At 36.7% G+C, this 14,074-nt stretch overlaps 1 protein-coding gene and 1 pseudogene across 8 annotated transcripts in view; one reads left to right on the top strand and one right to left on the bottom strand.

The window, feature by feature from the left end:
* Positions 1-14,074, top strand: part of LOC124077015 (protein HIRA) — a 206,389-nt gene that overhangs the window by 119,544 nt on the left and 72,771 nt on the right. For all 8 annotated transcript variants that reach the window (XM_058571732.1, XM_058571731.1, XM_058571730.1 and 5 more), the window contains one exon: positions 8,918-9,186. In XM_058571732.1, the coding sequence (XP_058427715.1) occupies positions 8,918-9,186 (269 nt within the window). The remainder of the gene's footprint in view (positions 1-8,917; positions 9,187-14,074) is intronic.
* On the bottom strand, positions 3,217-3,983 carry LOC131423279 (small ribosomal subunit protein uS2-like; annotated as a pseudogene).

Consider the following 14,074-nt stretch of genomic DNA (forward strand, 5'->3'; position numbering starts at 1 on the left):
CTGCCTTGATTTGGAAATGAAGGAATTTTGTACAGAGTGGACTTGTGAATGTTTTATGTAAAATTGTTTACCTTGAAAAATAAAAACTATTTTTGGACCAAAAATTTGTGAATGGGCTGGGGCTCTAATCAGTGGCAGTGTGCTTGCCTAGCACAGGTAAGGCCCTGGATTCAATCCTTAGCACCATATAAAAATAAACAAATATGGGACTGAGGCTATAGCTCAGTGGTAGAGCACTTGACTATCATGTATGAGACACTGGGTTTGATTCTCAGAACTGCATGTAAATAAAATAAAGATCCATTGACAACTAAAAAAATATGTAAAAAAATAAAAATAAACAAGTAAAATAAAGGCATTAGAGCTGGGGCTGTAGCTGAGAGGCAGAGCACTTGCCTTAATGCATGAGGCATTGGGTTTGATCCTTAGTACCACATAAAAATTAAATAAATAAATAAAGATATTCTGCCCATCTACAACTACAAAATAAATAAATAAATAAATAAAATAAAGACATTAAAAAATGTTGTGAATGCCAAATATTAGCTTTGCCTTAGCTTCTATTTTGTTGTAGAAATAGGGCCTACTTTGTCATTTCAGTAGGTATAAGGACATCTGGAAGTTAGGACCTCTATTTAAAAAGAAATAACTGAAGTTTTTGTATTCAAAAGATCTTTGTTTTGTTACCAAGTCTACCTTTTTCCTTGAAGTCTTGTCAAAGTTGGGGTTTTTTGGGGGGTGGGGGGTTCTGGGGATTGAACCCAGGGATGTTCAACTGCTCAACCACCGAGGCACATCCCAGCCCTTTTTATTTTTTATTTTGAGACAGGGACCTATTTTGAGACAGTGCACCACTATGTCTGGCTTTGTCGAAGTTTTTTCTTTTTGAACATGTAGTATAAGGAGTGTAAACTGTTTTAATTTTAATTGAAAAAAGTATTAAATTTATGAACTTAATGATTCTATTTCTTTTACTTTGTCACTTATGCCTTGGCTATTTTTTATGGCATTTTCCCCTTGTTGGTTTTTCTTTCTGTATTTTAAATCATTTTAGAGAGATCTTATGTAGCATGTTGTTATTTTGTATTCACAGCAAGTACCAGAAGTGACCTGCCTTTTCCTGGTTCTCCAGCACAATTCTCTTTAATATTGTGCATTGTGGATCTTTTGGTGTGTTTGTGTGTGTGTGTGTGTGTGTGTGTGTAAAAATTTCTAGAGAGAATATAGTACTTAGATGATGCCATCCCCCTCTAGCCAATACCACCAGCAACATGCATGCAGTTGAACAAGTTGGTTTTATTACTCTGGTTATACAGTGAGAGAACACACACTGCATGAAACTAGGGTATACCTCAGTAAGAGGGTATAAGTTAAGAACCTTATTTAGAATTTTGGCTTTAGTTGTATGATTTGTAGGATAGTCTAAGGAAGCAGAGATTTGCCATAGATTAGATATTTTCAGAAAGTGGGGGTGATTTTGTGATAGGGCATCTCAAGGAATCTTATCTATGAGAAAAGGAAGACCAGAGGGGATAAAGCTATAATTGGTGGATGCCCATCAACAACTGAATGGATAAAGAAATTGTGGTACACAATAGAATATTACTCAGCCATAAAGAAGAAGAATGACATTAGTACATTTGCATGGATGGATCTGGAGACTATCTGCTAAATAAGCCAGTCACCCAAAACCAAAGATTGAATGTTCTCTCTGATATCTAGATGTTAACCCACAACAAGGAAGGGAGGGGAAGAATAAAATTTCAGTGGATTATACAAAGGGGAATGAAGGGAAGGAAGGGGGGATAGGAGTAGGAAAAACAGTGGAATGAATCTGCCATAACTTTCCTATGTACATATATGAATACTCCAGAGTGAATCTCAACCTCATGTACATCTATAAGACTGGGATCCTAATTAGAATAAGATGTATTCCATGCTTGTATTAATATATCAAAATATATTGGACTGTTCATATATATATATAAATGTATATATGTATAACAATATTTTAAAAGCTGTAATTAGTAAAGAAGTAGCATGTCACTTGTTCTAGCTATAGGAGGAGGAGTGTTGTTAGTTTGCAGATTGCACAGTAGCCTCGTTTTTGTCTTCTTAGACAGAATTCAAAGCAGCCTTGCTCTGATATCTCCCTGTAACCTAGTCTTAGAGAGTCTTTGTCTAAAGTTGGCATTCTATGAGATGGTTTCTGTCCATCAGGAGACCAGCATGGCCTTTCTGTGGACACACCCCCACATACTTCTTATGAATTTCTTCATCTGTAGCAATGTTAAGTGCTTTTTGTATAGGAAAATGTGAAGTTATGGAAACAGAGATACAATTTAAGGCTTTCTGCTATTTTTACTTAAATTTTGTGGTTGTTGGTTGATTTCAGATTCTTATAGTACAAATTTTTGGCACATGGAAGATGTATAGTGTATTTTAAAAACTCTAGATCAAAATAAGCAAAAAATATTTTTTATAGTTATAGATGGTCAGCATGTCTTTATTTTATTTGTTTATTTTTATGTGGTGCTGAGGACTGGACCCAGTGCCTCACATGCACTAGGCAAGTGCTCTGCCGCTGAGCTACAGCCCCAGCCCACAAAAAATGTATTTTAAAAAGAAGATATTTGCTGGACATGGTGGCACACCTCTGTAATCCCAGTGACTTGGGAGACTGAGGCAGGGGGATTTCAAGTTGGAGGCCAGCCTCTTCAACTTAATAAGACCCATCTCAAAATGAAAATTGAAAAGTGCTGGAGATGTAGCTCAGTGACAGAATATTCCTTTATTCAATCTCCAACACTAAAAACAATTAAAAAAGAAAAGTGTTTGTGTGGCAATTGAATTACAGAGATCATTGACTTACAAATAAACTCTGCCAGCACTGTCATTTCACTTCAGATCATAACTGGTTTCCGCAGGTACTGGTAAAGCAAGGAAGTGAAGGGGTCTCATCTTGAATCTCGTGAACCACCTCATTTGGCCCAGTGAGGTCTTGTAATTGGAAAATGGCTTTTCAAGCACTGGACCTCTTTTTTTTTTAAAGAAACAAGTGTTTATTTTCCATAAATTTATTTCTATTTTTGCTTAAGTGTTTACAGAAGAACAGCTCAAGACCACTAAGTGGTTGTTCTCTCTGCACTGAGCAGTGGGAGCTGCATACCAATCTTCAGTGGCTGCCAGGCTCTCCAGTCTTCAGTAAAGAACTGCTTAGATATGCATAAAGGGTACCTGCACACTTTCAGACTAGTCTACAACCTCAGGTTGAGTAGCAGTGAACTCAAGAGCTAGAGCAGTCCCTTTGCTCCGAAATTTCTCCTTGGTCACAATTTTTTCAGCAACAGCCTGCTCTTCTTTTTCATTCTCTTCAGGATCTCTGTAGAAGTAAATATCAGGTATGACCTGCCCTGGGTGTTCACAGGAAATTGTGCCATGCATGCACAGAACTTTTGGGGCCAGCGTCCATCACATCACATCCACAGAGTGAGTTCCCTTTATTGAATGGAATGGCAATATCCACATAGCACAGAGGACAATCTGTTACACAGAGCAATGGTAGGCAGGTTGACATAAGATGCTTCTGTAAGAGACTGGTGGTCAGTCCTGAGACCAGTAAATACCAGAAGACATGACTCCTAGAAGGCTGCCTTGTTAGTGAAGTTCCAGGAGTGAAGCAGCTAGCAATAGGAGTGGCTCCATGGCAGCAGCAAACTTCAGCACAGCTCACTGGCCAGTATTCCTAGAGGATTTGACACTGACATCAGCAGGATTTTCAATGGCAACAATGGTACGAGCTGCCAGCAGAAGCTTCTCCCAGGTCCTCTTCAAATTTATGATATAGATGCCATCACTTTTCCTTTTAAGATATATTGTTCCATCTAGAAATCAAGGTTGGTGCCACATAAGTGGGTTCCTGCTGCAAGGAATTTGGGGACATCCTCCTTCCTCATTTGCAGGACATCAAGGCCTCCAGACATTGTGAAGTTAAGGTGTTATTCCCAAATTTATAAATAATTCTCTAAGGCCTTTTAAGGTAAAGACAAAAGTTTTATTTCCATCCAGGGCCAAGAGTGCAGCAAGCAGTTGTGCAACCCTCGACCCTGATTGGGGGGCAGTAATATGCTTATAAGGTCTAAAACTACAAAAAGTTTGCAGGGGAAGCAATCATAATCGTAAGGTACATCTCATGCAAATGGAAAGTTACCAAAAAAGAGTCATATAATCATACTCTCAGAAAGTTCATACTCAGAAAAACAATTTTGCATTAGTCCCATAAAGCAAGGATATTGTGGTCAGGATGCAAGTAAGTGGGGGTGGAGGTATTAGCTTTTATGCAATAGGCTCATGTGGAAGGGAAGCCAATTTCACATAGGATGAGGTGTCTGAGCAAAATAAGGTAAGTCAGGGCTAATTTTCAAATCATCCCATAACAGTGACAATTTCCCTTTAAGTTACAATGGAAATCAAGAACAGTGCTGTAATGACCCTTTTTCCCTAGGTAGCACAAAAAGTGGATCTAAATTTTCAAAAGGATTCAAGACAAGGGTATCCCCTTGTGGTAGCACTACCCTCCTCTTGATGACCTAATCTGACCTTGTACCCTGTACCTGGCCATGTAACCAAGATCCTTTGACCATGTGGTTGCCAGGTCTTCTGGAGAAGCCAGTCCCTCTTCACATCTTATCTGCTCAGAGATTCATGGTGAATACTTTAGAACTGGAGACATATTTTTGCCCTTAACCAAAAGATCATAAAGTGCTGGTAGAATGTTTCATTTGTTGCTCATCATTTACTAGAACACTAATATTATAACTGAGAGATTAGCAGACTGCCTGATTTTTATTTAGACCCTGAATCTAAAAATGCTTTTTACAAAGAATTATAAAAACAAACGGATCAATGTGTGATAAAGATCTTATATATATATTCACCCCCCTCTTTTTTTTGGGGGGGGGGGGTATGGGGGATTAAAACCAGGGGCACTTTGCCCGTGAACCATATTCACAGCTCTTTTTATTTTGAAACAGGGTCTTGCTATGTTGCTTAGGATCCCACTAAGTTGCTGATGCTGGCCTCAAACTTGTGATCCTCCTGCATTAGCCTCCCAAGTTGCTGGAATTATAGGCATTATAATGTGCCCAGCCCATTAACCAGTTTTTTCCTCAAAAAATGTTTTACTTGCTACCTCTACTTTTAACATACTTTGTACACTTCTAAACATCAAGAAAGACTATATTTTTCAAATATGGACTTCAGTTGTACAAAGTAGTGTTGAATAAACTGCACACATGGTTATTCTGGCCTAGAATCCTTCATTTCTTCCATTTCCTTCTTTCCTGTATCACATGTGATATAGGCATATGTATCACTCAGATGTGATATTAGAATTTCACTTCAAAAAGTCCTTCTCAGAAGTCTGCGTTTCTGTACAAAATGTGTTTACTAACTCTGCTTTTGTCATACATTGGCAAACTCTTAGTAGGGACTGTATATTATAAAATTAGGACTCCTTTGTCCATTACAGCAAAGTTAATGAAATGCACATAACATACAGGGAATAGGTAAGCTGTAATTTTCTAGTACGCTCTTAACAAAACATCTTTTGCAACTTATTCCCTCCCACCTCCCTCAACCCAGAGCCATTAACCCATTTCTTAAGCATGTATTTGTCTTATTGAATTATAACATTTCTTTCTACATTCAGAATATAAATTATTGATTGGCTCTGTGATTATACATATTTTCTCTCTGTATGTAGTTTTCTTTTTATATTCCTAATGACATCTAACTTTGTAATAAGTTTTAAGTCCAGATGTATGAGATCTCCACCTTTGATCTTTTTCAAGATTATTTTGGCTATTTCAAGTCCTCTTGAGATTCCATGTGAATATTTTTTCTTCTCACCTTTGTCAGTTCAATTGCATATAGCTATTTCAATTCTTTTTCATTGATCTGTAAGTTTATGCTTATGGCCATAACACATTTTTATTACTGTATCATTGTAGTATTTAAGTCAGGTGTAGTAAGTCTTCCAACTTTGTTCTTTTCTAAAATCTTTATGACTGTTCTTTATCCTCTATATTTCCATATATATTTTAGAATCAGCATTTTATACTTAAATTTAAAAAGGATAGGGGCTGGGGATGTGGCTCAAGCGGTAGCGCGCTTGCCTGGCATGCGTGCGGCCCGGGTTCGATCCTCAGCACCACATACACACAAAGATGTTGTGTCCACCGAAAATTAAACAATAAAAATAAATAAAAATTATTAAAAAAAATAAAATAAAAAGGATGTTTGGGCTGGGGTTGTAGCTCAGTGGCAGAGCACTTGCCTAGCATTTGTGAGGCACTGAGTTCAATCCTTAGCACCACATAAAAAATAAATAAAGGCATTCTGTCCATCTACAACTACAAAAAGTTGTTGTTGTTGTTGTTGTTGTTGTTGTTGTTGTTTTAAAGGATGCTGAGATTTTAGTTGGGATCGCACTGAACCTATAGATAAATTCGGGGAGAAATAACATCTTAGTAAGTGTTCTGATCCATGCACCTTTTTTTATTTAAGCTTTTCTTGGACTCATTTTATGCTTTATAGTGCAGAAGTTTTGCATATCTTTTAAATTTATTTCTAAAGGTTATGTTTTTGGTGGCATTATAGATTTTTTAAAATTTATTTTCAGTTTGCTGCTAGAATTTCAAAATTCAATGTTTTTATATATTGACCTTGTATTCTGTAACATTGCTATATTCACCTATTCTAAGAATTGTTTTGGGGATATTTAATTCCTTGGTGTTTTCTTTGTAAATAATTATGCTATCTCTGAAAAAAGAGAGGTTTACTATTACTTTTTTTTTAATTTTTTTTTGCCTTGTCTCACTGGCTATTGTATCCAGTATGATATCAAAATAATTGGTCAGAGAAATAACCCTTGCCTTGTTCATGATCTTAGTAAGGAGCAATATTTCAATATTTCATGTTACCACTAAGGGTCCCCCCTGGTTCTGAGAATTGAAGCCAGGGGTGCTCTACCACTGAGCTACATACCCAGCCATTTTAATTTTTTATTTTGAGACAGGGTCTCACTAAGTTGCTGAGGCTGGCCTCCAACTCACAATCTTCTTGCCTCAGCCTCCCAAATCACTGGGATTACAGGACTGCACCACCATACCCAGATAGCTCTAAGTTTTACATAGATTCCAAAATCAGAAATCAGCTCGTTGCCAATGTTGAAAACAATATGAATCTCTTGTCAGAAGTTGGATACTAAATTCTTATCAAGAGTTGTGCTGTCCTAAGCTACATAAATGTTTACAGCAGTACAATTCACAATAGCTAAACTGTGGAGCCAACCAAGATGTTCTTCAGTGGATGAATGGATAAAAAAAAAATGTGGAATTTATACACAATGGAATTTTAGTCAGCACTAAAAAAGAATAAGATCATGGCATGTGCAGGTAAATGGATGGCATTAGAGAATATTATGCTAAGTGAAGTTAGCCAATCCCCAAAAAACAAATGCCAAATGTTTTCTCTGATATAAGGGGGTTGACTCAAAGTGGGGTAGGGAGGGAGAGCATGGGAGGAAGATTACCTCTAGATAGGGAAGAGGGGTGGGAGGGAAAGGGAGTGGGAAGGGGAATAGCAAGGACAGTGGAAGGTGATGGTCATCATTACACAAAATACATGTATCGGGGCTGGGGATGTGGCTCAAGCGGAAGCGAGCTTGCCTGGCATGCGTGCGGCCCGGGTTCGATCCTCAGCACCACATACAAAGATGTTGTGTCTGCCGAAAACTAAAAAATAAATATTAAAAATTCTCTCTCTCTCTCTCTCTCTAAAAAAAAAAATACATGTATGAAGATATGCATCTCGTGTTAACATACCTTATATACAGAGATATGATAAATTGTGGTATAAAAGTGTATTAAGAATTGTAGTGCAAAAAAAAGAGTTCATGTATAATGGCATAATTTGGCGTGAACATACTTTATATACAGAGTTATGAAAAATTGTGCTGTGAATGGATAATTATGAATGTAATGCATTCCACTATTGTCACATATGTAAGAAATAAATTTTAAAAAAAGTTGTGCTGTCCTATCTGCCCACATGACTGTTTAATTAAATAAAAGTAAAATCTCTGTCCCCGAAATGTGTTTCATTAGATACATTTCATTAGATACATTTCAAATGACTAATAATAGCCACAAATATCTAGTGTCCACTGTGAATAGTGCAAATTTAGAATATTTCCAACATTGTAGAAATTTTTATTTGACAACAATAGCACTATTTAAGTAATAAATAAGTAAAAGAAAAAAAAGAAAATAAAGGATGTCTTATGTTCTTGTTAACTTAATATAGAAAAGTTGGTTTTGGTTTTGGAGGGATTTTGGTGTTGGGGATTGAACCTAGGGCCTCTCACATGCTAAGTACATGTATCACTGAGCTACACCCTCATCCCCAGACACGTTTTAAAACTAGAAGAAACCAATCTAAAACTGCTTCTTGTTTCAATAGAACTAATTTTTTGTTGTTATTCTTCTGAAGAAGAATCTAATGTAGGGCTGGGGTTGTGGCTCAGTGGCAGAGCACTCACCTAGCACATGCAAGGCCCTGAGTTTGATCCTCAGTACCACATAAAAATAAATAAATAAAATAAAGGTATTGGGTCCAACTACAACTAAAAAATAAAAAATAAATAAAGAATCTAATGTATAGAAAGTTCTTTTTAATATTTAGACATCAAAATATGGTCAATTACTACTCAGGCAGCCTTTTTTCTTGTTAATCAGATTAACTTAAATATTACAATTTAGAGTAATATTAAAAGGATTCAGAATTAAGTGGATAAGAATTTTCCTTTTCTATTTTTAATTTATTTTTCTCTAATCTCTATAATATCAAATACTAGCTGGGAAGACTCTTCAAATCTTTAATATTGGGCTGAAGAGTAAAATGAAGTCTCATACTATGGCAGAAGAGGTGTTATTTTGGAAATGGATCTCTGTGAACACTATTGCCTTGGTGACTGAGACCATGGTCTACCACTGGAACATGGAAGGTGACTCCCAGCCCATGAAGATGTTTGATAGGCATGCTAGTCTGGCTGGGTGCCAGATGATCCACTACCGAACTGATGAATACCAGAAGTGGCTGCTCCTTATTGGCATCTCAGCTCAGGTAAGCTTCAGGGGCTGAACTTACAGGTCTAACATTAGAGGGGAATGGTTAAGTTGTTTGAGGTTGGTATAAGTATAAGGCAGAAGAAGTAGGCCTGAGACTGAAAGAAATAGATTACAAAGAAATCCGAACTTTCAATCAAATAATTCTAACTGGAATCTGGCCCATTATCTACTGTATTCCATCATGTTACTGATGTTTATTCTGTAAACTATTTCTAGCATAATTTTTAAAAATGTATTTATTTATTCTAATTTGTTATACATGACAGCAAAATGCATTTCAATTCAAAGTACACATATGGAGCACAATTTTTCATGTCTTGGATTGTACACAAAGTATAGTCACACCATTCGTGTTTTCATACATGTACTTAGGGTAATGATGTCCATCTCATTCCACCATCTTTCCTACCTCATGCCCACTCCCTTCCCCCCTCCCCTTTGCCATATCTAAAGTTTCTCTATTCCTCCCATCCCCTTCCCTTTCCCCTATCTAAAGTTCCTCCATTCCTCCCATCCTCCCCCACCCCCATTTTGGATCAGCATCCGCATGTTAGAGAAAGCATTCAGCCTTTGGTTTTGGGGGATTGACTTACTTACTTAGTGTGATATTCTCCAACTCTATCCATTTACCTGCAAGTACCATGATTTTATTCTCTTTTAATGCTGAGTAAAATTCCATTGTGTATATGTACCACAGTTTCTTTATCCATTCATCTATTGAAGGGCTTCTAGGTTGGTTCCATAATTTAGCTATTGTGATTTGTGCTGCTATAAACACTGATGTCTCTGTGTCCCTGTAGTATGCTGTTTTTAAGTCCTTTGAGTATAGATCAAGGAGTGGGATAGTTGGGTCAAATAGTGGGTTTCATTCCCAGTTTTCCAAGGAATCTCCATACTGCTTTCCATATTGGCTTTTCTAATTTGCAGTCCCACCAGCAATGTATGAGTATGCCTTTTCCCCAACATCTTCACCAACACTTATTGTTGTTTGTATAGCATTGTTTTGAGAAGTGAATTTTTGAGTTTTATAGAGCAAATAAGAGAGCATATATATTTATAAAAAACATTCTTTAAGTTCTATTTTAAGGACTTAATGAAATATCACTCATGTTTTTTTATAATGAAAATGGTATATTACTATCCTCCACTTTTTCACTCCTGGTAGTTAATAAAGTCATCAGATAATTGAGGCCTGCAGTATATATGGTATTGGGAATGTAGATGTTTGTGTGTGTGTGTGTGTGTGTGTGTGTTGCTGGGAATTGAACCCAGGGCATTGCAAATGCTAGCAAGGGTGCTACCACTGATTGGGACATAGATCTTTAATAGATTTGGTGTGGGGTTTCCTACAAAAGTATTGTCATGTGGAAACCCCACACCAAATCCTGAATATTGACTGGTCTATAAATGTAAGGTATGTATGCAGAATTCTAGTTCATAAGAGAATTGTCAAATGTTGGAAGAGAGAACTGTGGGAACCATGAGAGTATCTTTTTTAAAAAAATATTTTTTAGTTGTAGATGGTCACAACGCCTTTATTTATTTATCTATATGTGATGCTGAGGATTGAACCCAGGCCCCACACATGCTCTGCCACTGAGCCACAACCCCAGCCCCCATGAGAGTATCTTAAGTCAGGGAGGGCCACAACAGTTGGGGCATTTAATCTGCATTTTGCTAGCTATAAAAGTGTACTTTCAAGGGCTAGGGTTGTGGCTCAGCGGTAGAGCACTCCCCTAGCACGTGTGAGGCCCTGGGTTTGATCCTCAGCACCACATAAAAATAAATAAAATAAAGGTTTTTTGTCCAATTACAACTAAAGAATAAATAAAATAAAGTGAACTTTCAAGAGAAACAATATGTGCATACATATGGAAATGGAAGAGAATGGTTCTTTATTGGAGTAATCCACTGTGGTTGGTATCTATATGATGCATAGAGGCAGCTAGAAGGTCAATACTGGAGAATTAGGTGGGGGCCCAACTGAGGTGTGTGCTCTTGCCTTACAGGAATTCTGTAGCAGATTTAAGGAAAAGTAATATAATTAATTTTTCTTTTTAACAGTGTTGTGAGATACAAGTGAGTGATGCTGAGAATGGAAAACCATGAAGACTGAAGGTTGAGAGACTAGTTGGTGGGCAGATATAAACCTTGTATTTTTTTCCTAGAGTAGAGACATGAATGAGAAAGGTGAAGAACAGAGGGAGGAAGTATTGCTCTCCACATTGGGGCAAGTTTCTTCCACTCATCAACCCCACAGAGAAATGAAGATGTATAGGTTAGATGGAGGGAGTGGTATTAGAGATTTCCAACAGAGGGGGAGACTTTGGAGGTGAAATAACTAGGACTTTGTGACAGATTTGATATTTTTCAGAGGTAGGAGAATTGAATGATGGCCTGGCATTAGTCTTTGAGAGGGAACAAAAGAGGGAAAGTTGTAGTATTTCTTCTCTAACTTGGCAAATTCTTCAATGTACTGACAAATTTATCTTCCCACTTGATCTGTAAGTTCTTTGATATAAGTTAAAGGATTTGCTTTGAGTTTCTGGACCTTTCAGTGACTTCGCCCAAAGCTTCAATTTAGCCTCATTTATTTCTTATTGTCAGGTCTAATGGTAAAATTGGAATGACAATACTTTTGTAGGAAACCCCACACCAAATCTGGAATAATGGATGTTCCCATTGCACTTACACATGAAATAACATTATTATGATATTATCCATCACAGAGCTTGTTTGGATATGATTGCCAAGGTTTTTCCATGAAAGGAATAATTTTATACTCAGAATATTTTCTGTGTTATGTAATCTATCAGCTATAATGATATCCTTGATGAAGTTACTAACCCCTGTTAGGTGCTATTTGTGGAGCTGTTTGTTTAAAAGTGGGAACTCTACATTTGGCTTCCTATGGAAATAATTTGGACATTTCTAGCCATTATGGTGGATGACAACAGTTTAGTTGTTGCTGATAGTAAAGATGATGGGGAATATTTTTTTGTGCAAGAGCTGAGGAGGGTTGCATTGCATTGGAGCATATTTTACACAGAGCCTAAGGTTGCTAAGGTAAATGGTGAGGGAGTACCAATATGGGTAAAAATGTGTATGAAAGATGCTAATAGGGTAAATTTTCAAGGTGATATGGGCACAAGAGGGATGAATTGATTCATTCTACCTTTGTGAAGCCAGGAAAGAACTGGGAGAGCCCTCACTAATAGCCTGTCTTGCTAGTCATAAGTCATTGTGAGGGCTAAGGATGTAGTCAGTGGTATAGCACTTGCCTAGCATACATTCAGTCCTGGATTCAATCCCTAGCATTGCAAAAAAAAAAAAAATGACAATTGAAAAAGCTATGTGGGTTTAGGCTTTTATGTTGCTTTCCTCTCTCAACTGAAAGAAAACTGTTATTCAGTTTGGCCTTATTACTCTTTTCCTACTTGCTCAGAATACATTTTACTTTGGAACTCTATTCTATGAACCTGGATCTTTGTACAGAATATGGTGTTTGTTTCCCCATAAAGGGTGATGTCTGAGGGGTAAGGCAGGAATGGAACTTTGAACTGACACTTATAAAACTATATGGTATTTCTAACTTTGGTATTATAGGTATACCCTTAAGCAAGTCACTTGAAAATTCACTCAACATTTAGACTTTCCTCACAACCTTTTGCTCTACTAGAGGACTTAACTTTGATTTTTTAAAACTTATTTATTTATTATTTTATGTGGTGTTGAAGATTGAACCCAGTGCCTCACACATACTAGGCAACTCTAACCTCATCCCCTTAACTTTGATTTTTATTCTCCTAAGCTAGAGGTCAGCAAATTTATACTATAAAGAGCCAGATAATTAATGTTTGGCTTTGTGGACTGTATAGTCCCTATCACAACTACTCAACTCTGAAGTTTTGATACAGGCAAGCATAGTCAGTATATAAATGAATGGGCATACTTGCATCCAGTAAAACTTTCTTTTTTAACCAAAACAAGTGAGGTAAACCATATGAATTTTTAAAAAAGAAAGCAAAAAGGATTACTATGGGATGCTACAAACATTGTATACCAACAAATTTATATGAAAGTTCCAAGAAAAATATGATTATTGAAGACAACTCAAGTAGAGATAGAAAACCTGAATTAAACCTACAGTTTAAGACACTGAATTAGTAATTTTTTAAAAAAAATTAAAGCTATCCACAAAGCAAAGCCTTGTCTATATGGCACCATTGATGCAATTCATCAACTATTCAAAAAATAATATTAACCCTTCATAAACTTTTCCAAAGGGAACATGTCCCAACTCATTTTATGAAGCCAGCAATCAGACAAAGATAATCACAAGAAAACCACAGACTACTAGCCCTTATGAACATAGATATAAAAACCTCAATAGTATACTAGTAAGCTGACTCTAGTGACATAAAAAGGATTATACACCATGATCAAATTAGATTTATCCTAGGAATACAAGGTTAGTTTAATATCAAAAAATCAATATAATATTCATAGAATAAAGGACAAATCCCAGTAGTTAGAAGACATGGAAAAAGCTTTGACAGAATTTCACACTTTCAGATTAAAAATGCTCCATAAACTAGGAATAGAAGGGAACTTCTGCCTGATAAAAGGCATGTACAGGAGCAGGGGTTGTGGCTCAGCTGTAGAGCACTCTCGCCAGCATATGCAGGGGCCTGGGTTCGATCCTCAGTACCACATAAAAATGAATAAATAAATAAAGGTACTGTGTCCATCTACAACTAAAAAAATAAATATTTTTTTTAAAAAGGCATCTACAAAAAAAACACCTCAATAGTGAAACATCTTAATAGTGAAAGACTAAAAGCTTTCCCCCTAAGATCAGAAACAAGAAGGATATCTGTTCT

The sequence above is a fragment of the Marmota monax genome, unplaced genomic scaffold (genome assembly GCF_021218885.2).
Source record: "Marmota monax isolate L192 unplaced genomic scaffold, Marmota_monax_Labrador192_F-V1.1 WCK01_AAM20220418_F8-fsc00157, whole genome shotgun sequence".
NCBI classification, from domain to species: domain Eukaryota; kingdom Metazoa; phylum Chordata; class Mammalia; order Rodentia; family Sciuridae; genus Marmota; species Marmota monax.